The sequence below is a fragment of the Vulpes lagopus genome, chromosome 10 (assembly GCF_018345385.1).
Source record: "Vulpes lagopus strain Blue_001 chromosome 10, ASM1834538v1, whole genome shotgun sequence".
Lineage (NCBI taxonomy): Eukaryota > Metazoa > Chordata > Mammalia > Carnivora > Canidae > Vulpes > Vulpes lagopus.
In genome coordinates this window covers 71,478,706-71,505,317 of record NC_054833.1, presented here as the reverse complement: position 1 = coordinate 71,505,317, position 26,612 = coordinate 71,478,706, and the positions used below count along the sequence as shown (strand labels likewise).

Sequence of the window (26,612 nt, the reverse complement as noted above, 5' to 3'; positions counted from 1 at the left end):
CCAGCTTGTCAACTGTTTGCCTGGCCCAGCCATGAGAAATGTACAAGGGATAACTTCTGATGCTCCATTGTTCCCCTGACATGTAGGGAAATATGCTATAGCATGGCACAAAGTGTAGTTGCTTAGTAAAGATTTTTGAGTAAAGGGCTGAATTATAATAGCAAGGTCAGTGAACTTCACTTAAGATAACTTCCGTGTAATTGTATCTGATACCTCTTTGCAACTGAACTGAACATGTAAGTCCTCACTGGGAAACATATATTCCCGTGTAAATTCTTGATATCCAGTGCAGCTAAGTAGTACAGGTATTTGTACGTAGGTCTGATTGTTCTGTCGTGAGTAGCTACCTCTGTTAGAGAAGATTCAGTTAGTCCTTGTCCTCTAGGGGATGGGTGGAGTTGGAAGGACCAGTCAGTTTTTAAGTGCATATTGAATGTCTGTTGTGAATGGATGTGGCAGAGACAGTGGGGTACCAGACATGATCCCCTGTTGTATGGTGGGGAAGACTGGCATGAGAAATGACCTGCAAACCTGATGAGTGCTACAGAGTGGGAGGACAGGATGCCAAGGAGCATTTAGAGGGGACCCTAACCTCATTTGAGGAAGCTGAAGTGGGAAGAAGGACCTGGGGCTGGAGAGAAGAGATGGGGTGGGCTGGAGCACATGGGTTAAGGGAGAGAAGCTACCAGGCTGCTGAGGTAGGCTCGGACCATGTCTGGGAAGGACTTAAAGGCCACTGAATGGGTAGTAGATAGAACCCCACTGAGACCTGTTAAGAAGGGATGCTATGTGATTGCATGTGCAAATTGGTTACCCTGGCTGCGGGGTAGAAAACAGTGGCATGAGGTTGTGGGGAAAAGTAGTGTTAGGAGGAAGCTCCTAATTATTAAATCCTGTCTTTGATCAAAGCCAGATTTAAAGAGGAAATAAGGTCAGTTTGAGATTTATACCAGAGGCAAAGTGACATTTAGAATTTCAGTAGCCTAATTCTGAGCCCTCTCTTTGAAGCTGTTTATTTTCTAAGGCTAACCTTAAGGTTAAATGTAAAGTCCTTTGGTTAAACCTCTTCCATCTTCACATGTATCGTGGATTGCTAAGAACAGAGTGCTCTTGCTATTTCAGAATGGTTTCTTTTCCCCTCCTGCTGTTGAAGCTTGGGATTTTTCTCCAGTATTTATTACTGTAGGGACCTCGTCGAGCTCCTGGAAGTAAATCTCATAATATTGTTGAGCGGGGTGTGTGTGTGGGGTACTATGCCTGGGTCCCTGGGAGTAATTACAGTTCAAGTTTTCCAGCTTAGCACTGGTTCCTGAGGTGGTCTCCATTTGTGAGTCTCTGCTCAGGTAATATGTGACTCCTCTATTTGCCTGTCTGTCCCTGTCATTTGAGAGGCAGTGGTTTGCCCTGGGTCCTCTCCTAGCTCATCAATCCAAGAAGAGTGGTTTGTTTTTCAGTCTAGTCAACTTTTTCTTTCTCCAAGGATAAAGTGGCTGTTTCCAAGTTCCTTACATGTACACCAGGGCACCCACTTCTTAAATAATTATTTGTCCATGACTCTGTTCCACTCTTCTCCTACTTAATAAGCTTCTTGAGTTTATTCTTACATCTGTATCTGTAGTACCTTGTGTGGTGCCTGGCATGTAGTAGATGCATAGATAATTTTGGGTGGTAGGTGGGGAAGAGAATCTTCACTTGTGGTTCTGAGTGATTGGCATGACTGGGATGGATTTGAGGTAAAATGGGAGGCCTCTTATACGATGCTGGCAGAGTTGTTGCATAGCTGATTGGATCTCTCTGCCACCAAACTCACTTGGCATTGTTGTCTTTAGGCTGGCCCTTCTGGGTTTGTTATTGAAAAAATCAGATGCTAAAGAGAGAGATAAGACATAATCAAATGAAATAAAAAGACCTCAGTTGCTTTTACTTAAAGTTAACAGTAATTGATATTTGGTCCCATAAGACTTCCATTCTAGTGGTGGATTTTATCTGACTAGAGTTGATTATCTTGAAATTTTATTTATTTTTTAAAAGATAGATTTATGTATTTATGTATTTATGTATTTATGTATGTATGTATGTATGTATTTATTTATTTATTTATTTATTTATTTATTTATGATAGACATAGAGAGAGGCAGAGACACAGGAGGAGGGAGAAGCAGGCTCCATGCCGGGAGCCTGTCCCGGAGTCCAGGATGGCCCCCTGGGCCAAAGGCAGGCACTAAATCCCTAAGCCACCCAGGGATCCCCTATCTTGAAATTTTAATCCTTGTCTTTGTTCAACATTTTTGTCTTCATTCTCCAGAACTAAGGGATCTGCTTGGCTTTCTGCAACTTTGGACTAGTATTTCAGGGTAACTTTTCAGTTGTCAGTGGTGAATTATTAGCTGGCCAAGTCAACGTTTGACCAAGTGCATTGACTTTGTGACCAATAGCCTATTTCTATTTTATAATATATTTATATGGAACTTTACTGGCAATGTAAAAGCCTGTATAACTTAATTGTGATTAACTGTTAATTTTTCTGCCTGACAGGGTGCAATTTTTATAGTTTGGCTGTTCAAAGTATTCAGTGGGTTAGCATCCAATCCCAGTATTTAGGCTCTAAGCTCTAAGCTCCTTTCAGGTTGGTACATGGCCTGCTGCATAGTGTATAGATACTTGCTCAATAGCAAGGATTGTGTACTACCTAAATATCTGTGTGTTTGTATCTGTGTGTTCTTGTGAATTTTCTAAAGAAACGTCATTTGCCAAACTGATTCTTCTGGTTATTTAGAAAAAAGATCATTCTTTTTAACTAGTCTTAATTCATAATGAGTCTAACATCTTCCCCATTGACATCTGACAATGCTTTGTCATGTTTACTGCCCTGAATATCATAATCTATGTCAGTTAATGTGAAAGTGGTAAACTTTAATGTGAAAGAAATGAGGCCAATTAAAATATCTTTACTGTATCCTGAAAGCATAAATTTTAGAGATGATCGACTTAACAGGTAGTCTTTAAGTTCTGTGTTAACATAAATTTTTAGGTTTGGTATTATTTTATACACAACTGCTTTAAATTTCGACAATTTGTGTATTATCTGGTCTAGTTAGAAATTGAAAATACAAGGTGCCTGGGTGGCTCAGTTGTTTAAACGTCTGCCTTCAGCTTAGGTCATGATTGCAGGTCTTGGGATTGAACCCCGTATCAGTTTCCCTACTCAGTGAGGAATTTGCTTCTCCCTCTGCCCCACTCTCCCCTTCATGTTCTTTCTCAAATAAATCCAAACCAAAAAAAAAAAAAAAAAAATTGAAAAAATATATATCTCAAGGTTACCAAGATCTTAATTTATATTTGCTAGTAATTGCAAAATGAGATGCACAAAATTTATATTGTTGTAAAATAGGTGGAATATTGATTTTTCTAATATATTTAACATTGAAGATGATAATATATATCTAAACACATGCACACATAATTTTGTAATATATACCATTTTGTAATTTGCGCTTCATCTTTTCCTTTCTGAGGAAAGTTTTTCCAGACGTGGCCTTGATTATTACGTTACGTTCAGTCTTCAAAACACATGATGGACTTTCTTTTTGGTTGTTATGAAGCTTAAAAAATGCAAAGCTGTTAGCCTATTTTTGGCACTCTAAATTTATTGTTTATTTTTGAAAACTTCCTGGTGGTTTCTGACTTTTTTGTGCACGTGCACACCGCACGTCTGTGTACACACTTCATGGTTCAAAAGCTCCGTAAGTTTCTTTGGAATACTACTTGACAAATAGGAGCAGGTATGCGTGTTATCCAAACATGCTAGCATTAGCATTTAACGATACTACTTTCTCTTCCAAGCAAACTGACAAGGGCAGATGAAGGTCCTGGGTTTTGGAATGGGCCCCTGTCTCTTCTGACCAATATTTTATCTCCATTTGCTGTTGTAATGAGGTCTTCATTCAGATGCAGATATACCATTAAGTCTGTTTGGCTCTGGCTTTTGACCTCTCCAGGTTTTCATTCAGGTGGGGATTGAGAGGTGTGGTGGAAATTTGAATTTGTATCAGATTAGGTGAGGTGTTGTCTCCTGCTCCAGAGAAGATCTCAAGTTGCCAAAAATAATTGGCAAGTATGTTTTGCAGTTAGATCTTTCTCTTACTTAGTAAATTGTATTAAGATGATTCTGGGATTCTTCCAGAGTTATTTTAGACTTGTCTCTGTTGGATTAACTCAAGGTGATGTGGGTAGGCTGGGTCTGAGGACCGAGAGGGGATCTTGCTGGAGCAGCCAAGAGAGTCTGTCTGGCTTTGTGCAGGGTAGAAGTCAAATGGGAGCTGGTAGGAAGTGAGAGCAGTTTATTGAGGGTGTAAAGATAGAGTGTCTGGGAGACTCAGAATGAGTCTCCTCTCTGCTTGGGGTCTGGGGTTTTTATTATTGAGGATTATGGTCTTGCCCTTGTGTCCTCTCAGGCATCCAGGAACTGGATAAAACAAGGATGAGTGCTCGGGTGTCCTCTGTAAATCACTTATGCCCCAGAGCCAGGAGTTATGGTGTCAAGAGGTCTGGAGTCAGTCTTGAAAAACCTCCATGACAGTCCTGCCCAGTCACTCGTTAGATGTTAGGTTATCTCGTTATCTCTTGTGCTGGATGACTCCAAAGAAATAATTAACTCTCCTTGACTTTTACAAGGAGGACATACCTCAAGGCATGTGTAAGGCAGGGTGGAGGTCCTAGGGAGAATAGAGGTACCAAAAAGCAGTCTTTCCTGGGGTCCCTTCCGTTTCCCTATCTCAAAGTTACTCTCAAGGGGCAGAATGCCTTCTCACATCACTTCTGCTTTAGTGCATGCAGTCCCTTGTCTCCTGCTTGGATTATTGTTAAAGGTTCCGTTGCTTTCACCGTGCCAACACCATCCAGATGTCACTGTTGTGAACATATGCCCACCTGTGTGCTAACATGAGGACTTGGCACTCAGTTTAATGCTCTGCTGTTGCCATTTAGAGATTTTTAAAAACGTTTTAACAGGGAGGCTCCGTATTTTCATTTTGCACTGGGCCCTATAATATAAATAAATAGTAGCTGGTATTGGCTGTGGGAATGGCATTTCTAAAACTGCATATTAAAAAAAATCTTTCAAAATCCATACTCCTTACCCTACCTGTCTAGCTCTATCATCTCATGGTATGTTTTTCTTCATACTTGAAGTTCCCCCGGGTATGCTGATGCTTCTGCGTCATTGGCTCATGGTGTAACCTTCTCCCCATTTTGCCTACTTGACCCGGTTCATCTCTATACATGGTTTAAAATACTGATGAAATAAGACTGAACTGTGAAATGTGACATGGCCGTCTCAAGTAGTACTGACTCATATTTTGTCTCCTATCTCCCTTGGAAAAGTTAATACCTGGCAAGGTAGAGAGCCATGTTTGATCTTGGGATCATGGTTCCAGATGTACAAAAAGATTAGACTGATTTTTTTTGTTTGCTGGGAGATTATCCATCATCTTCAAGGTGTTCGTTTGTTCATTCATTCATTTGTGCAACAAATTGTTACGAAGTATCTCATACATGTCAGACTATATACTCAGTACTGAGGATATGGCATTGAACAAAGTATTCCATTTTTTTCTGAATGAGCTAATAATATTCTGGTTGGGGTATATAGAAAGTGGATTAAAAAATAGATCAATATATAGTATGTAAGATCTGGAGTTCTGGAAAATAGTGCAAAACAGGGTAAGAGACTAGAGGATGATGAGGGAATATGTTTGTCCTTGTGCTATTTAGATAGGGCAGAAAGCCTGTTTGAGGTAATACTTAATCAGAGATCTGAATGAAGTGAGAGCTTGATCCATGTGAAATTCTGGGGGAAAGCATGTTCTTGGCAGAGGGAGCAACAAATGAAAAGTCCCTGAAGTGACTGCATGCTTGTGATCCTCTGAAAACTATAAGGAGGCTAGTGTGGGTGGAGTGGAGTGGGCAATGGAGAGAAGAGTAGGAGATGGGGTCAGAGAACGGTAGCCTGATAACACAAGGCCTTGTAGACTAAGGTGAGGACTTTGGCTTATACTGCAGATGAGAGGGGAAGCCATTGGTGTATCACAGTTGGCTTGCATAATAATTAAAAGAGATTTTTTAAAGGATTATATTAATATTTTAACAATATTATGCAAAGGAGCAAGTTCAGATGCTACTGAGAAGTGAAGTAAGTTAAGAATTGAGAATTGACTTTAATATAATTATTCTTTTGGTTGACTTATATACAATAGACAAAAAAAGCAGTCTTGATTTTGTAGCAGGTCAAGGATTGCTATGAGTAATTCGGAGTATAACTCACTGCTTCATTCTTTGAGCTCTGATTTTTAATAAGCTGTGCCTTCCCGTTAACCACCATGGCCATCCGGGGCCATCGTGCTTTCCTCACAGTGACCTCACTTGTTCTGCAGCCATCCCCTTAGTTTAATCATTTGTTCACAAGACTGTTGCACTTTTTTTTTTTTAGACTGTCGCACTTTTATGTTTTGATCATTTGTCTGGGATATGACAGACTGTGGAGCTGGAATGGCAGGAACTTCACGTTCAGTTAGATGAAAAGAAGGGAGAACTCAAGAAAATGAAGACAACTGGTGTTTGCTCTTTGGTGACATCTGAGGAGAATAATGTTATTGACTGAGGCAAGAAATACCAGGGCAAGAGCACAGAGTAGGAAGGGAAAGAATGATTTTGGCTGTGATAAGTTTGAGGTGTCAGAGGAGTACATATTGAGCCATCTAGCAGATACTCAGAGGCCTCAGAGGCACCATTTGGAATACTGTTCTGCATTAGACTCCTGAGTCCCAAGGTATCCCAATATCATAAAAATTCAACTGAAGGAACCTTAAACATTAGTGTAGCCTAATCTCCAACAAGTTTTCAGAATCACTCCATAATATCCCCTCTTAGGCAATCTTTGAATCTCCATTCAGACATTTCTTACACAACTTTTTCTGTCTGTTTGTAATTCCCATAACTAGTCCTGATCGAGAGCCCTGGGGATCAGAGTAAGATAATGCCTTTTCCAAGTGTCAAGTGTCAGGATATGGGCAGATTGTTATTACATCCTCTTCTGAGTCTTTTCTTTTCCAAATAAGACGTTTCCTACTCTTTTGCTGTCTCCTCATGGGATTTTGGAGCCAGTTCACATCTTGGTCTCACCTTGGAATATGTATGTTTTTTAATTTAAATCTTATCTTAAAGTTTGGCAAATGGGACTAAGAACAGGGCATGGGGGGCTGGCCTGTCCACTGCAGAGTAGGGCAGCACCAAACTTGCCAGTTTCTCCCAGCCTACTGTCTGACAGTGATGTTTCAGATGTAAAACATACATACCATATAGGTATAACCAAGAGAACTGAAAGCATACATTCATTCAAAAACCTGCACATGAACATTGTAGCATTATTCATATTAGCCAAAAAGTGGGAACAGTGCAAATGCCCATTACCTGATGTGTATAAACAAAATATAATATATCCATATAATGCAATAATAATAATCATGAAAATGAGTGAAGTACTCCTTGAAGTGAAAGAAGTGAAGTGAAAGAAGTGAAAGAAGTGAAAGAAACTGGACACAAAATACCACATGATTCCATTTATATGAGATATGCAGAATAGGCAAATCTGTAAAGGCAAGAAAGTAGATTAGTAGCTGCCAGGGGCTAGATAAAGGGAGGAGAGAGACAATGGAGAGGGACTGATGATGGGTATAGGGTTTCTTTCTGGGGTGATAAAAATGTTCTGAAATTAGATAGTGGTGATGGTTGCACAATATTGAGAATGTATTAAAAATCACTGAGTTACACACTGTAAGATGGTGAGTATTATGTTGTGTGAATTTTATCTCAATAAAGCTGTCATAAAAATATGAGTATTCCTATCTGAAGGTGAGGAACTTGTGAGGATTAAATGCAATAATACATTTGGAGTGCTTAAAGCACAGTGCTTGGTATAGTGTATTACGTGAGTTACTTACTTTGTTAAATGATTGTTACTCTTCATGAAAGTAACACTACTTACATATCAGTAAGGTGCAACTTTCATTCACTGCTCCCTTTGTACCTTATTACTTATCACCTAGTATAGTCAGTAAATACTTGTTAATGAATGCATTTTGTTCACATGCATGCTTAGGTACATTCACTGTTGGCTATGTCTTGCTGTTGTTTCCATTGCATGTTACTGAATTAGCATCACTGGATCTAACTTTGAGCTACTTGTCCAATAGTAGTAATCAAGTGATACGGAGCTCTTCACAGCCCATATTTCAGGGTTGAAGTTGGAGTTTGGAGTATAGACTCAGTCTGGGGAAGGAAAGGTTCTACCTTAAATTCAAGGTAAAGGTGGGGGGCAAAGTGATTCTTGAGCTATTTTTTCCAGTAACATTATTCTGCTTTATGTTTTTATAAGAATATAATTGGCCTGTCATGAGTATGGTTCTCAGTGGTTCATTCTACTCTTCATTTCTCTAGAGAGTAGAGGACTTCATCTTGGTTTAAAAAAAAAAAAAATAGTTCCTAGAAATCTAAGAGATTTAAACTGATAATTTGTTCTGTTGAACCAACTCATGATTTCCACATAGAAGAAATTATTTTAAAATTAGAGAGGGATTTTCCCCCTATTAAAAAATGCATATCCTTTTATGAACTTGGCATTCCACTAACAACACTAAGTTGCTTTTACAACCGTGTCAGCTAGGTGCCATTTACTTACATTGAGGTTCATGAAAAGAAGTAAACCTATTTGGATTATCCAGGATTCTATCTAGAAGACCAGTGGAAATGTTTTCCTTTGGTCCCTAAGGATTGCTTGTGCTTCTCAGCTTCTGTTAGTCTTTGTAAACCATGAACTGCGTCATTAATCACATTTCCTTGTTGTCATAAACTGTTGGGAGGCTCAATGTCCACTTCGTGATTTAGTTTGAGGAAGTACCAGGACTTCTCTCCTGGCCTTTGTGTACCACCTTCCTTTGGGACTCAGCTTTATTCCTTGCTTTTATCTTTTCTGCTTAATCTGTATTCTTATTTTTATTTCTGTCTGTGTAAATCTTTAAAAGCTGCTTTTATAATTCTATGGGAGACAAATGGGAGACGAAGCCATTATTATTGAAATCAGTATTTTAAAAATTACCCCCAAAAAGTCTACCTGTAACTGTCCCTGCATACCAGCAGGGAGGAATGGGAGGGAAGGCAAAACCGTCAGAAAGGATTTCACGTAAGTTTTTTTTTTTTTAAGCTTTTTTTTGAGTGTCTCTTTTTCCTGTTTTTGTTTTTTTTTTTACTAGAAGTTGGTGATATGGCAAAGCAGTACATCGAGAAGGGTCTTTTGGTTCCAGATCATGTGATCACACGCCTGATGATGTCAGAACTGGAGAACAGGCGCCTCGAGCACTGGCTACTAGATGGTGAGTTGAACCTGTGGGTAAGCTGGATTTCTGTGAAGAGTTGCTTTTATGCACAGTCCCTTGCACATTCCTGTAGTTTCTTACACATTGCAAAACACTTTTTCTTCTCAATTTTCAGTCAGTTTACTTAGGCATATATATTCCAATTTGGCAACATGATGGAAACCCACTGTGGTGAAGCTGTTTCATTTCTCTGTCGCCAGACCACCATTCCTAGAGCCATTGACGTGAAGCAGACTTTACTGAATTCCCACTACTGTTCCCAGTTTTCCAGTTCCAATGGTGCTTATTGTCATACATACAACTCATCTTTTTTTTTTTTTTTAAAGATTTTATTTATTTATTTATTCATGAGAGACACAGAGAGAGAGAAAGAGGCAGAGACACAGGCAGAGACACAGAGGGAGAAGCAGGCTCCATGCAGGGAACCCGACCTGATGTGGGACTCAATCCCGGGTGTCCAGGATCACACCCTAGGCTGCAGGCGGCGCTAAACCATTGCACCACCGGGGCTGCCCTACAACTCATCTTTTAAATCGGAGGTTCTTTCACTCTTAGGCCAAACAAGTCAAAACCATGAGTTAGCATTTTTCACCTGTTAGGTTAACAAAGGTAGAAAACCTACAAGTCTTGTACTGATGGTATAGAAAATAAATACTGTTGAGAGTATACAACTGGCAACCTCTGGGGGGGCTATTTAGCAATCTTTATACTCCTTGTCTCAGCAGTTCCCTACAAGCTTTCTTCCTAAAGATGTCTCATCAGGGTTGTCTATGTTCAGCATTGTTTGTAAGTAGCAAGACTCTGATAACAACATAAGTATCATAGAGATGCCTTAAATATTGGTATGTCTGTTAACCCAATACTGTATACCTCTGTGTTGATGTGGAAAGATCTCTAGGATATAATGTTGCATGAAGAAAGCTTGGTGCAGTAGAATAAATATCATATACTGTTTTTATGTAAATACAGAAGGATGGTATGGTATTACTATGTACCCATGGAAATACATGCATAAGCTAACTTTGAAAGGATATAAAAAAACAGATACACAATCTTTGATACTGTTTTATTTTTTTAAAAAATATGAATTTAAATAATACTTGGACCTGATTTAAAGACTCAGTGGTTCCTAAGCTTTTCAGGCATGTGGGCCCTTTGATGACTGCTGTGATATTTCACATAGGAAATGTATGCAGATGCTCACACATAACAAATTGCAGTTTTTTTCTCCATGAAGCTATAATTAAGAGTCTTCTACTTTAAGTTTGCCCATTAATAAAGGTAAAAAAATGGACTGGATGGATTATTTGTGTTACTCTTAAATAGTAAGATTTCTTGGTATAATGAAAATAGAAACTTGATGAATATACTACTTTCTAGGAACCCAACATGGCAGATGAGATTTATCTGTAAGAAACTGCTTTCCATTGCAGAGCAGTTGTTTTTAGTTCATATAAGGCAGTCAATCCTATCTTAATTTGGTGAAACTGAAGTTTCAGAAAGTTGTGACAGTTGAAACCTTGATGTTCACCTGCCACAGAGAAGGTAGAGGAATTATCCTACATTTAAAATGATTGCCTGTATTTCTGTTAAATTCTGGAGCCATGAATCTCCAAAATGACTAATATGGTGGGGTCTTTTTTTTTTTTTTTTTTTTTAAGATTTTATTCATGAGAGGCATAGGCAGAGAGAGAAACAGGCTCCACTCAGGGAGCCCCATGCAGGACTCGATTCTGGGTCTCCAGGATCATGCCCTGGGCTGAAGGCAGGCGCCAAACTACTGAGCCACCCAGGCATCCCTATGATGGGGTCTTAATTCTATATCAGTGTTTCTCACAGTATGTAGTGTGCAGTGTTATTAATTGCTAGACAAGAAAACAAACGTGTCAAGTTAAATATTAAAAATTGCTAGCATTTATTGAGCACTTACTGTGCCCAAAGGTAGTAAGTACCAAAATTAAATAAGTTTTCTTTACTCAACTCTAATATGATAATGCAGTTTAGTTCTTCACAATGCAGTTTAACTCTTCACTGAAGGAGACATCATGAGGCATCTTCTGCATTTATTGGATCTTAGAATCCCCCACTTCATTCCCAACACCTACCCAGACCCTGTAGGATTTGTTCTGTGCAGCATTCTTTGTGAACTATTATTTAACATATATTCCTCACTTTGTAGGTATTCTGAAAAGTTGACTATAAAGTGGATCATATCTTTCTAGAATTTGGATTTAAAAATGTGGAACTTGGGACACCTGGGTGTCTCAGTGGTTTAACACCTGCTTTCTGCCCAGGGCATGATCCCGGAGTCCCAGGATTGAGTCCCACATTGGGCTCCCTGCATGGAGCCTGCTTCTCCCTCTGCTGGTGTCTCTGCCTCTCTCTCTTTTTCTCTCTTTCTCTGTTTCTCATGAATAAATAAATAAAATCTTAAAAAAAAAATGTGGAACTTTGTTCTCATGGGACTAGAGAGAACCAGAAGAGAAAGGCCATCATGGCCTATAGAAGGCCTGCTCTTATTCCGTAGGCAGTAATGAATAAAGCTTCTCTTGTGTGTCAGAAACTATTAGGTACTGTTGATAAAATGCTAAGACACTGTTCCTGTCCCTTAAGGGGCTTATATCAGATGTGTAAAATATTACTGATAGCATCATAGAAGCATATGCATGTGGAACCTTGCAGGCACAGAGAAGAAAATTATATTCTAGCAGTGGGAGGAGGGATTGGATCAACTATGGATAAAAGAGAATGAGTAGAGGTTCTGCAGGTTGATGAATGGGGTTGGAAGGCAGATCTCAGCAGAAGTGCAAATGAACTGGGTAAGAGAAGGATGACATAACTTAATATTTTCCTGGGCCTGCAAGCAGAGGCAGGCAGGGGAATTCCTAGAGTGGATGGTGTTTGATTCACTACAAAGATGGCAGAACTAGAAATTGTTGGCTAAAGTTGTTAAGTAGGGCTATAACATGATGAGATTTGTGTTTCAGAAAGACTGTTCTGTTAGCAGTAGAGGAAAGAGTAGGTGCTGGGGCAGGGAGGAAGTGAGGCTAGAAACCAAATAAGAGAGACTGTTGGAATGTTTGGACCAAAGGAGATTGGAAGCTTGAGTTTGAGCAATGGCAGTGGGATGGAAAGGATTGAAGGGGAAGAATTGACAAGAATTATGATGACTGAGGTTAGCTACTACAGCCCTGGGGTTTTCTTTTACTGCCTTGCGAGCTTTGAGCTTTTTATTTCTTGGCTGTCCTCACCTTCCCTATAGTTCTCTAGGCCACGTTAATTTCTCTAGGCGCTACACACTGACTCACACAAGGTAGTCCTCTAATCCTCACTGTGTAGATATTTGTATATCTACATGATGGATAAACTTTGGCTTTGCTACCACTTGACTGGTTTAAATTCTTTAATTGTAAAGTTTGTCACCTTGTTAAGCAAACTGGTGTAGTTTTAGTAAACTTAGAATAGACGTCTGTTTTAAAAAAGGATCGTCTGTGTTAAACTCCTTTGGAAAGGTGGTTAGTGTAATAACCACTAACTCCAGTTGGGTGCCAGACTGCCCACTCAGATCCCAGCTCTGCCATTTGCTGCCAGTCTGTGACCTGGCAAATGATCTTTCCTCTGTGGGCATTTTATTCCTCATTTTCTAGCTGGGATTAGAAAAGGGTTTGTAAGGATGAAGTAAATGAATGTAATGTAACATCCTTAGAAGAATGCTTGCCATATAATAAGTGCTATATATATAGGTCTGATATTTTGTTATTATTATTTGTTCTACATGATATGCAGGTCCTGAATTTTGTGTGTGTGTGTGTGTGTGTGTGTGTGTGTGTGTGATTACATAAAGTGTTAAGTTCAGAAATAGTTTAAAAAATATTTAGCTATGTGAAGTTGGAAATCAGTTTCAGTTATGGAATGCTTCTTGTGCTTTCTCTTGCCATAACTTATCCTCTCAGGGCAAATAACTAAAGTTCTTTTGCATCACAGGCCTGTTTTTAGTGAAATGCGTCAGTATCCTAGCTGATTTAGTTTGTATCTTTCTCCTTGAAGACTCATCTGGCCACTTTTTCAGCTGTGATTTTCCTTTAAAGCTCTGGAAGAAATCCATTTGGCAAAGCGAGGAGTGTTAGGAATGCCTCGTTCTGTGTTCAGCCTTAGACTCCTTATGTTACAGGGCACATGCTCTGCGGAGGACGTGCCTGTTGAGAGTGCTAAAGGTGATTGAATGTGAAAAGATCAAGAAAAGAATTCTGGATGATAGATGACTCATCATTTCAGTCCATATGTCTGTAAAGAAGCATCTGCAAATGGTGGGTGGAACCAAGTAGAGTGGATGCAAGCCAAGGGGGCTTGTTGGATGGGGTGGCTGAGTGCTCTGTGGTTTGGTCAGCTATGTCTTTGCTAAAAATGGTCCAGCACTAACTACCTTATCTTTGCAGTATACTTTCAGCTGGGCAAGAAACACTGTTTTATGTATCAATACATGTATATATATGTGTGTGTGTGTGTGGGGGGGGTTATTCCTCCTTTTCTGTCTTTCTTTAATTTATTTGGAACTTTAATGTGTAAGAACAGTTTAAAAAATAGTTTTCTTTAATTTTTAAGACAAATATTTTAGGGAAATGGAATGTGCTATAAGCCTTCTAATTTTGTTATAATCCCATGGTTTTTTTTGTTTTGTTTTTAGTTTCATATAAAGAGAGTATTTACTGCTTACTAGGTGATCTTGAGGTGAAACCATAACCTCAAGAGACAGTAACCGTCTCTTTAAAACAAATATAAATTCTTCACTTTTTACAGAACGGGCTGGTAGCAGGTTGGGGTGAGTGGGGAGAGGTATTAGTAATAGAGCTTTTCATTTCTAAATTTGACTACTGACCTGTGTATTAAAATAGTAAACCTGCAGGTTCTTAAACTCAGTCTTAATTTATCTCCAGGTAGCAAGATATAACAGAATTGTTTACCATATTATTATAGGTGAGGTATCAAAATATTTCAAATTTGTTGTCAGAATTTGGTTTATGAAAAAGCATTAAATTCTGGCATTATGAGTGGAATATAATTTAAGTCTTTCATTGGAATAAAGGTCCCTTTGGAACGAGAGTCATCCATTGGGTCCATGGTGGTATGTTCCATTTGTGGTTCAGCACAGTGTTGAATACTGACTAACTGGTGCTTTCTGTAGATAATTCTGGGATTTTTTTTTTTTTTTTAAAGCAAAAGTCAGAGCTGCTTGAATGTGTGTAGTGTTTGTGTGTGTGTTTGTTTTCCCTCAGAGTTAAATGATCTCAGACCAGCGCTATTTCCAAGGTTCGTATTTACACAGAGCCCTGGGTAAGCAAGTAAAAAGTGAATGCCAGGAAACCGAACTGCATGTGGTCGCCATGTAGCCATAATAATCTTCTCCAAAATGAGCATCTGAAAGTTTCTTTTAAAACAAACTTGACATTTTTTTAATCACCTTCTTGAAAGAAGGAATTATAATACCTGAGACCTATATTTGATTATATTTTCTGACATGATTATTAAATATTCAGATATTCTTAAATGAAAGGATTTATACTCATGTAATTAATTTCAGATTGAATAGTGTACCGGGGAGAACACATGACTTCATCAGAGGAAAGTAGGCAGAAAGAAGAAATGGTGTCTGTATCTACTCTAAATAAAACTAAACGGGAATAATAATGAGTTACACAGGAAAAGACCATTACTCAGCAAGATTATATTATGAAGAGTCATTTTGGTGATGCCTGACTTGAAATTTAGCATGCTTTTATCTTGTGATATACCTTATCCAAAGTGTGGAGCCCATTCAGACTTTATGTCTAGCTATTGATTCCATTAAGGCTACTGCAACCTCTTTGTTAATGGTCCCAGGCAATTGTGCAAATTGCTTTTGGTTCTAAGTATCCATAATTCTTCCTACAACTGAGTATTTATTGAGCACCAACTCTGTGCCAGGCACCACCAAGACACCACAGTAGAGCAACATAGTGGGTAGGACCTGGCCCTTGTGGCATTTAGGATCTAGTGATGATTCCACTTTTGTGCTTCCCTAGGTAGTAAAGACTGTCCTTGATTTCTGTGCTTTAAATCCAAGGTAGGGCAGGCCGGGTGGCTCAGCAGTTTAGCGCCGCCTTCAGCCCAGGGTGTGATACTGGAGACCCGGGATCAAGCGGGCTCCCTGCATGAAGCCTGCTTCTCCCTCTGCCTGTGTGTCTGCCTCTCTCTCTCTCTCTGTGTGTCTCTCATGAATAAGTAAAACTATAAAGAAATAAGTCAATCAATCAATCCAAGCTATAAGAACTTTGTTTTTATACTATGACTTTCCTACATTCAGTGTCCTTGGTGTCTGTATGAGCTCTGAGGATCTGACAAAAAAACATGGTAAAACCTTGGGTCTTTTCTCTTGTTCTTTTGGTTGAATTCTTTGCTGCCTCTGTCCCCGTATCCATTTCCAATGGCTTTCTTCTGATTGCTCTGACCGCTGCTGTGGATTGAGGAACAATTTTCATATAGTAGGCAACCCTGACTTTGTTTATTTGCTCTGTGTTTTCAGAGAATGATTTTAACAAGCAAAGCATTAAGGACCATATGGAAAACATATGTATACAGATATTTGAACTCACCCTAGAAAAACTTGGTTCAGAGATCAAAACACAAATTGAGTGTACATTTTTTGTGTGTCCCAATGAGCTTGGCATTGGTCTGAGGAGGAAAGAACATATTTTCTGGGCTTAGTCCAGGAGGAGTAAATACTGCATAAACAGTTGGAGTCTAGGACCCTGGGGCCCCCAGTGGAGGGAGTGAAAAGTAAAGGGTAGCACTGAGGAGAAAGGAACTGACCCTATCTTAGGGGTGAGGGAGGCAGCTTATTAAGGCTTCCTGGAGAAGGTGACACAAAGAGCTAAATTTTGAAAGTGAGAATAAAAAGCAACTTTTATTGGTGGAGAGAACATCATATGCAAAAGATATAGAGCTTTAACGATGTGTGTTCCCGGAAACCACAGGTAATTGGATAGTCTGAGAGCTGAAAATATGAGCATACAAGGTCAGAAAGTTAAACACTTCACGAAATTCAAAAGCAGGGCACTGAGGAAACATCAGAGTTAATATTAGAAATGAGTTAGAAGGAAGTTTAAAATTTAAAACCTTGAGTTTGAAAGAATAACTTATTTTTTTAACTTTCTAACTAACATTTTAGAATTAACTAGATTTTTGGGTTTTTTTGTTTTGTTTTAAGTAGGCTCTACGCCCTGTGTGGGGCTTGGACTCCTGACCCTGAGATCAAGAGTCAATGCTCTACTGACTGAACCACCCAGGCACCCCTAAAATTAATTAGATTTTTAACATGTTAAATTTAGATCTACTTAATTTTTTTTTAGATCTACTTTATATATATATATATATATGATTTTTTTTTTTTTTTTTTTTTTTTTAATGTTAGTCACACAGAGAGAGAGAGAGAGAGAGAGGCAGAGACACAGGCAGAGGGAGAAGCAGGCTCCATGCACCGGGAGCCCGATGTGGGATTCGATCCCGGGTCTCCAGGATCGCGCCCTGGGCCAAAGGCAGGCGCCAAACCGCTGCGCCACCCAGGGATCCCCTATACTTATATATTTTATATTTATTATAATAAATCATTATATATTTATATAATAAATAAAATATATATTCTGTGTCTCTCATGAATAAAATCTTATATATAGGGATCCCTGGGTGGCGCAGCGGTTTGGCGCCTGCCTTTGGCCCAGGGCACGATCCTGGAGACCCGGGATCGAATCCCACGTCGGGCTCCCGGTGCATGGAGCCTGCTTCTCCCTCCGCCTGTGTCTCTGCCTCTCTCTCTCTCTCTCTGTGACTATCATAAATAAATAAAAATTAAAAAAAAAATATATAAGTATATATTTATAGATTTTATTTACTTATTCATGAGAGACACACAAAGGGGCAGAGACATAGGCAGAGGGAGAAGCAGGCTTCGGGCATGGGAAGCCCGATGCAGGACTCTATCCCAGAACTCCGGGATCACAACTTGAGCTGAAGGCAGAGACGCTCAACCACTGAGCCACCCAGGTGCCCTGATCTACTTCAGATATTAAACTATGATTTCTCTCTATCTGGGCATATCTCGTACACTTTGAGACACACTTAACCCATGTGCTATTGCCACTTAATTAGAAGCCCATAAAGTAAGACACAGGAATGAAACTACTAATTTTAGATGGTAGGTGAGCCTGCTTCCCTAATTTATGAAACAGGTATCTCAGGAATTGAATGAATTGCAAAAATTCATTGCAAAGCTTCATCCAAAGCACCTGAGGCATACTTTGCTAGTTTAATAATGAAATAATTACTGGGCATTTACTATACACAGAGCACCACACTGGGAAAACAGAATTATGGTAGAAAAAGCATGGACTTCTAGCTCATACCTGAATATCATTATGTTATTGTTAACTATGTCATCTTGAGTGAGCAAACTTACCTTTTTTGGATTCTTTCTCCTCATCCATAAAATAGTAGGAGCACCTATGGCATAGGTGTACGAGGATTGGCTAACAAATGTAAAACTCCTAGTAGAATCCTGAAACATAGTAGGTGGTCAAGTGGTAGTTACACGTTACTATCGATGTTGTATATACATACAAACACATACTGACACTGACATAGATGTTAGAACTTAGAATTTCATTAATAAATGGCTGAAAAACTGAAAAATGTCATTGTAATAAGATCATCATATTCATCCCTCATTAAGTTCACCTGGACAAAGTGTATCTAAACAAAATTCTCCATCCTCATTAAACCTTACTTAATAATATAAAACAGAATGATATAAAACTCTGTTAATTGTCCTATCACTAATAAGAAAAACCCAGATTTTGGAGAGATGAAAAAGTTGATTAGGGTAAAAAGAGTAAGATGTGAAAAAATAAGAAGTGGAAAAAAATGTAGGGAATTTTATTTTTTTACACTGTCCTTATAAAAGTAATGCATGATTACTATAAAACATTCAAAGCATATAGAAAAATATAAGGGAAGTCACCTATTCACCTAAAATCCCACTAGGGAGAAATAATAGAATTAACAATTAAATCACCTCATGTACCTATTCACCTAGAAGTGTGTAAGAATGACACCACATTTTATGTACTTTTTAAAAGTATTTATTAGTTTTACTCAATTTAACATTTTTAAAACAGTATTATTAAAAGTATTTGTTAGTTTTACACAAATTTAACAATAGCAAAGCTAAAGAGAACCTGAAGGAATTGTTACTGTATTTCAGATAAATTTTTCGTCACCAGGGATATTAATTCTTGAGGGGCTCTTTAAGATTATGAAAGGCATTAAGAGATGGACATTTGTTTTTTTTATTTCACATTTCAGATTGAGACAGAGAGATATTGTCTTTCTGCAGTGAACAGTAAGAGGATTAATGTACTTATACTTCCTCCCACATCTTCTCCCCTCCCTCCATCTGAATTTTCGTTGGATTTTGTTGCTAAAATCTATTATAAATTTTCTTCTGTAACTTGAATTTCCTAGGTTTTTTTGGGTCATACATCTACAAGACTTAAATGAATTCTGTGCTCTGGTTTTCTTACCCACTACCACATCTCTGTTCGCTTATTTTGATTCATCTTTTAGTTATATCTCTGAATAGACTAGAAACCTCAAATTATACACTTTATTTTTCATAAAAACGTTTTATTTATTTATTTATTTATTTATTTATTTATTTATTTATTTATTTATTTATTTGAGAGAGGGAGTGAGAGCACAAGCTGGCAGGGAGAGTCAGAAGCAGGCTCCCCGCTGAGCAGGGAAGCCCAATGGGAGGCTCAACCCCAGGACCTGGGATCATGACCTGAGCTAAAGGGAGATGTGTAACCAACTGAGCCACCCAGGTGCCCCTCAAATTACACACTTTAAATGAGGAATTGTTTGCATGCAAATACTATCTGGATAAAGCTACACTACTTTTAACCACCCTTTCCATTCATCATTACCTTGGTTGGTTGGATTTCGTTGGATATTCTCTTCCTTGTGTTCTCTCCCTCCTCCTTCCCTCCCTCATAGCAGAGGGCTCACCGGGGGCTATGTTCCCTGAGTTCTCATGTTTGAGAATGTTTCCTCATCACAGCAGTTCAGCTGGCTGTGGTATTCCTGGGCGGTCCTCGTGGCCTTGGGAGCTTTGTAGCCATTGTTTGGTCTTCTTCCTGCTGGGATTATTGCTCTGGAAAGCCCTAAGGCCAGTCTGACTTTTCCTCCTTTTTGAATGATTTTTTTTTTCCTATATAGACTTCCTGAAAAATTGTTTCTTTATACATGAAGTAAATAGAATACCTCAGTGTTGTTTTTTGCCCTTCCTCCTATATGTAGTGTGTCCTCTTGATTTCCAGTTCTACCTAAGCTTTCAGAGGAGGGTCCCATATTATATCTTTTTTTGTCCTTTTCAATTTTTCTATTTCAAGGATGCCAGTTTTATCGATATTAATTATATTGAATATTTTTTATCTTTATCATATTTTGTTGAAAATTTTCAAGCCTTTGTGTTCCTTTTGTCTTCATATATGTTCAGATCTCTTTTCCTGAGGGCAGGGGAGAGCAAAACTTCATTTATATTCCATAACCACTTCAGAATTTCTTTACCTTTATGTGCTGTGTGTGCTAATTATGCAGGGCCCTTTTATTTGCCATTTCCTCTACCTGCAGTGTTGTGCCTCTGGATTGTCATGAGGATTGCTTCATTCAGATATCCCTTCCTCACTGAGTCCTTGCTGTACCATCCTATCTACCCATTTCATTCTTTCTTCTTACCTTATAATCATGTGACTTGTGGATTTATCTGCGTATTTTTTTGTACCATCCTGTACATATAGTTGTGTTTGACACATAGAAAAAGCTTGTAAGCACATGATGTGATGATGAGAGGTCTCACCTGTAGCCGGTAGCTGGCTTATGTAGGGGATAGTTGGCTTCTGTTTTTTTACTTGGAGTAAAAATATGGGCCTATAGTGCAAATATTTACGAATTCCTTTTGTCTTAATTGAGATAGAGTGAGACCAGTTTTCCCCTAATTTGTTTATATAGAACCTTAGGTTTAAAGAACAAGTAAACAGAATCCTTAAATGGAAGGGCCTTTAAGCAAAGGATTACCTAACTGCTTGTTCCTCAGTGTAGTATGCATCTTCCCTCACTGGGAAAGGGCCTTCATGGTTTTAGTATAACTTAAGAACAAAGGTTCTAAGCTAAGAGTTTCATCTATATCCTTAAACAGGAAGAATCATTACACCTGATGTCAGAGTTCTCAACACCATTTAGGGATTTCTCCCAAGAATCCCTACCTAATAGGAATTCATCTTTTATATCACTAAGCCACTTGGAATATCCAAATTTATGGATTAAAACCAAATTTTCTGTAGTATTTATCTTCTATCAGTAGGTCCATAAGTTAGTGATTATAGCATACCTCGGTTTTCAAATCATTTACTACTCCTTGAGAGCAGGACTTACTTATTACAAATCTAGGATAAACTCAATGTAATAGAAGAGTTCTAAGTGTCCCTGAAAGATTTCAGTGTCAGGAAGCAGGTCCTAAGCTCTCTGCTCAGTGGGAAATGTGGAACTCACAAAGTGATATGATGTAGCTGAAGCTCTTTTTGCCAACATCTGGAGCGCAGCTGTGTCTTATTCTTTTCACCATCTGTTAATAAAAACTGGATGAAATAGAATATGGAGGTTTTGGATACATGTACAAATAAATATTATGCAAACAGATAAGGTAATTATAAGATGTAAGACAGGAAAGGCCTTGATAAAACAGGTTTTGACGGTGATTAATTTTAAGTTGCTACTGGGGGCTTATGGTCGGTGGTGTAAATTATTTGAATGCCCCTATGTTAGGGAGGACTGCAAGAATAACTGCCTGCTTTCAACTTTATTCATTCAATGATTGATTGTGATGGACAGTGGCTTGCATATTTGTAACTTGGTTCTTGGTTCCCCAACAATTGGGAAGAGATGAGTGGTCAGTAGGAAGAAGCAGACTCCATGCAGGAAGCCCAATGTGGGACTCGATCCTGGGACTCCAGGATCACTCCCTGAGCCCAGGACAGATGCTCAACTGCTGAGCCACCCAGGCGTCCCTGTTGGCCCCAGATCTTAATGGACATAGGAAGGGGGCCTTGATGTTGTGTGGCCTTTTCACCAGTTGCCAATCCCAGGCGGATGTTGGAAGTTGCCCTTCAGAACTGCCCTTTTATTTCCTTCAAGCAGAGAGGGCTTGCTTTTCTGCCTGGGAATGTGGTGGTGGACTCTGGCTCTGCACCCTTCCTCTGGAATAAATGCACTCCAAATTAGAAAAACAGAAGTGTCCTAGTTCCCTCTTCCCCTCCACTGCCTCAGCTTGCTGTTGCAGCACCTCCTGCTTTGGCTGCCCTCCCTCAGGCTTTTGGCATGGCTGAGAGGAGCAGGTGCCAAGGCCCAGTGTTTGGCACTGCTGGGAGCATACCACGTTAGGGATTTAGCAACATCTTCCTACATACACATGGTGAATCTTTTTTGGGGGGAGGGGGGTTAAAAAATAATATGTAGGTACCATAATTAGTGATACATGACAAATTTTGGGAGAAATTTAACTACATAACATTTCAGCGTTCAACATGGATTGGTTATTTGATTCAACAGGACATAGCAGCTTTTCTAGGGCTAGGTTAGGAGAGGGATAGCTTAGTAGGAAGCATGAGGTGGGTTTTCTATCCTCCTGGTAAGAAACCATGTGATGAACAGTCTCATGTGTAGTTAAAGGGAGGAAAGCAAACTCTTCAGCACTTAAGTGGGTTTTTTGTTTACTTTACTGATTGGATTTTCTGGTTTCCTTAACAATTAGCGGAATATGTTCACTTGGATTAGGTTATCTAAGGAAGCTGGAATTCTGTTTAAGTCCTTTAGAAAACATGTCTTTGAGGATTACTTTTAGTAAAGATAAAAGCATACCACAATTTATTGCAGCTCTTGCTAAATAGAAGAATTATTCATGCTGCCACTTGTTGACATAATTTGTGCATCTAGACCCCTTGGTCAGTAATCCCTGCTCATGAGGAATACCAGATCCACATGGAGTCTGACTATATCCTGGGCACTTCCGGAGTAAACACAGCCCCAGCCTTCAGGGAGTTTGTAATTTTTAGTAAGAGCTATAAACAACAAGGTTTAAAGAATACACACCCGTACCTAGAGTGGCAAATTCTCTTGTCTAGTCTACATCACTGGTTTCTTTTCAAATCCCAATATCCTAGCAATTTGAGGTGCAAAGCAATTGAATCTCATAGCAGGAATAGATCTTTAGAAGAGAATTCAGATCAGTGACTATCAAATGCTAACTAAATGTATTAAAGAGCAAAATACCTACATTTTCCCTCACCAAAGTCAAAATGAACATCTCGTGCCCCAAAACAGGGGCCTTCTTTGTTGATAATCAGTTTCCACTAGTCTTCATATTGTGCTCCTCTGACAATATATTCATTAAAGAAAAAAAAAGGTATTGCTGGATAATAATACTCTGCTAAAAATGGTTTAAAATGTGCTGGTCAGGTTGCACCTTACCTGACAGTCTGTTCTTAGTAGCTGATTTATGTGAGAATTGCATCTGAATTGCTTTGATTTGCTCAGCACAACTCGAGACACTGATGTAAATCACTTCAAAGGATGCTGCCTTTTAGGATGCTGTTTCATATGGTATGACCTGAAGCCTTAAATTAGGATCTGTAGGCTGAAGAATATTCCTATTTTGAGAGTCTTGTAGACATATAACCACTTCTTTCTTCATGGAGCCTTTGCCTCATGCCTAACCAGGGTAGCAGGGCTCCTCTTGAGGACCTGTGATTCTGCATCTCAGGCTTCAGAAAGAGCCCCAGCCCATTGCTAGGGCCTTTGTAACACCGTCAGAGACTAGGACACCATACCTGCCCTGAAAATTGTACTATTTGATCCTAGTAACTTCCAACTGTGCCTTTTATATCTGTGGTGCTTGGTTATTAAGGGAAGGGTAAGTCATCCCTCAGTGTCCTTTTGTCTTCTTTATCCTCTTTACTTTCTTTATTACTGATTCCCCTCTTCCTTCCTCCTAATTCTTTACTTTTCCACTGTACCCTCTAGATCCTCTTTCCTTATAACATTCTCTACCCTCCTCCCTGAGTTTTCTCTGACTCTTTGCAGAATACTCTATCTTCTGCCTTAAAGAAAACTTGAGTCTCCCCTTAGGATGTGACCTTCTCGTCTCTTCTGTTATGGGGGAGACTTGTTCTCCCATGTGAACATAGCGTGTTGGGTGATGGTAGTGGTACTAACCTGTCTCCCCCTGCTCCTTCCATCCTTTTCTAAAAGTTTGAACTTATCTTTTCCTTCATGTCTTTCTTGTTATCGCCTCATTTTCCCCCAGTGTTGGCTCTTTGCCCCATTTGCCACTCGGCCCCCCTGCTGTTTACCGTGTGTCAGCTCCTGTGCTGGGATTTACATATAGTAATTTGCTTATTCCTCACAACCTTCTGAATTGGACATTACCATGCTTGTTTTATAGGTGCAGAGAGATGGAAACAGGGTCACAATGTGAGTAGGTGGCATAAGTGCACGTCAAACCCAGGCAGTTTGTCTCTGGAACCTATATTCTATCTGCTAAGGTATTTCCCCTAGTGTGCTTCAAGTCATGTGCAACTTAGATGTCCATCAGTTGGGAATTGGTTACTTTATGGTACATCCAAACCGTGGAGTGCTCTGCAATTATCTGGGAGAGTGAGAGAGCATTATGTACTATATAGGAAAAAACCTCCAAGATACATTAAAAGAAAAAAGCCAGGTGCCAGACATTTGTGTGTGTGTGTGTGTGTGTGTGTGTAGAATCTTGTGTGGCTGTGCCTGCAGCACCAGGCCAGGTGGTGTCCCTGAAGTTGCACAGGATTTTGATTTCTCCAGCTGTTTCGTAGGTGGACTCCTGCCGTCCTCATGAGCAGGCATTTCTCCTGGGCTGCAGTTTTTTGCGTGGCAAGAAGACAGCATCAGGTGGCATGTAGCGTGCGATTCTGGGAGTCAGCCCTTGGTTCCGGTCTAGGTTCCTCAGTTCTTAAATGTGTGGTTTTGGGCAAGTCACTTAACTTTTCTGAGCCTCAGTTTTTATAACTTTAAAATGGGAGTGATACCAACCTTGCAGAATTATTGTAACTATTCACATAATTTATCTACTCATTCAACAAATATTTATGCAGCATCACTTTGTGCCAGGCACTGTTTGAGGATTCAAGAATGTAGTAGTAAAGAACTGTAAAGGTTCTGCCCTGATTTAGCTCACCTTCTGGTGAGAGTAGAAACACTTATAAAATAAAGTTAAGTCATATAGAGTAAATGCCGTTGAAATCTATGAAGAGGAAGAAAGGAGAGAGAGAGGAAGGAAGGAAGGAAGGAAGGAAAAGAAAGAAAGAAAAGAAAAGAAAAGAGGGTGAGGAGGGGTGCCACGGGTCGGGTGGAGCAGCAGTATAGGAGGGTGGTTAGAGAAGTTCTCCCCGGCAAGGCACGTATTAAGCCAAGCCTTGGGGGATCTGAGGGCACACATAGGTACCTAAAGCAAGAGTGTGTCAAGCTGAGGGAACATAAACTAAGTGTTCAAGGTGATAACGGGCAGCCGGTTTGAGAATGACCAGGATGTCAGTGTGGCCGGCACAGTGATGGGCAGAGACGTGAGGTGAGAGAGGTGACAGGAGCAAGAGTAGGCCCTCTAGGTCCCTGCATACTTTTGGCTTTTCTTCGAATTAAATCGATCTGACACGTCAGGGATGCTCAGCAAATACTAACTGTGCTGGTGAGGGTGCTACCAGGATGCTCCACTCTTTTGGGTAGAAGCAAGTTAGATGGAGTGACGTTTAGGATTCTTTTAATAATTATTTTTTTATACCTGCGGAACAGCAGCATAGTAGACTAGAGAGAGCACTTGCAAGACCGGAGACCTGACCCTAAATCCTGTTCTGCTGCTGACCCTCACTGAGTTCCAGCTTACTCATCTGTTAAACCCAGGCAACTGTTCCTGCTCTGCCCACCTCCTCCCAGGGTAGGTGTGAAGAATAAGAACTAAATTTCTGCAAATGCTTTGTAAACAGTAGACCACAGCGCATAGGTATGTTTGCTGAATTACTGTGGAGACCTGGGCTTAGAAGCCATCGAGTCCGGGTTCTCCGCAAACACGGTTACCTCATCTGTGAATGTTTCCCATAACGAGGCTTCCTGGGGAAGACTGCATGAATGTCACCTTTCTTGACGTGGATTCTGTGTTCCAGTTAATGCAACCTGTGCATGGATTAGGCCCTTGGAACTGACGTCCTGCTGCTGTCAGCAGCGTAAGGTTGAGCCTCTGTGCTGAATTTTACCAGCCTGTTTAACTTTAACTGAGATTAAAGCTCATCATCATAAGGTATTGAACGGGGTCGAGGAAAGTAGACTTAGGGTGCTTTACTGTTAAACACGAGGTAGGTGATGACAGGGGCAAAAGCAGAGGTGGGAAGCTTGAGGCAGAAGCAGCCATGCTGAGCCCAACCCAGAGCTTGCCTGGGTTGCACTCCCTTTTGAGTGTGTGGGACCTAGAATGTGCAGACTGTGTGGCTAATGACTGCAGGGGCTGAGCTGTAGTTGTGGTACAGAGCACAAAACACCAGGGACTCCCCAGATGAGCAAATCTCAGGAAAGGCATCAAATCAAGGCAAGCTGGGGAATGAAGACCTCTTTCATTCTGCCTTCTGCCTGAATTGGGGAACCAGCAGGACTCTCAGGAGAGCTCTACAATGGGCAGCCTGGGGTGGCTCAGCGGTTTAGCGCCGCCTTCCGTCCAGGGTGTGATCCTGGCATGGAGCCTGCTTCTTCCTCTGCCTGTGTCTCTGCCTCTCTCTCTCTCTCTCTCTCTCTCTCTCTGTGTGTGTGTGTGTCTCTCTCTCTGTCTCTTATGAATAAATAAATAAAATCTTAAAAAAAAAAAAAAAAGGAGAGCTCTGCAAGAGCAACAGCAGCCATTTATTGAGTGCTCACTATGGGCCTAACACTTTACCTCTTACACATTTTACAAAGATTGTCTCTTTTATTCCCCAGCAGCCCCATGCAGTAGGCATTACCTTTTGTTATGGGCTGAGTTGTGCCTCT

The 26,612-nt window shown here is 39.9% G+C and overlaps 1 protein-coding gene across 2 annotated transcripts in view; it reads left to right on the top strand.

Moving 5' to 3' along the window:
- The window catches only part of AK4 (adenylate kinase 4), a 62,655-nt gene that overhangs the window by 24,273 nt on the left and 11,770 nt on the right, over nucleotides 1-26,612 (top strand). For both annotated transcript variants that reach the window (XM_041770088.1, XM_041770089.1), the window contains exon 2: nucleotides 9,306-9,425. In XM_041770088.1, coding sequence (XP_041626022.1) covers nucleotides 9,306-9,425 — 120 coding nt within the window. The remainder of the gene's footprint in view (nucleotides 1-9,305; nucleotides 9,426-26,612) is intronic.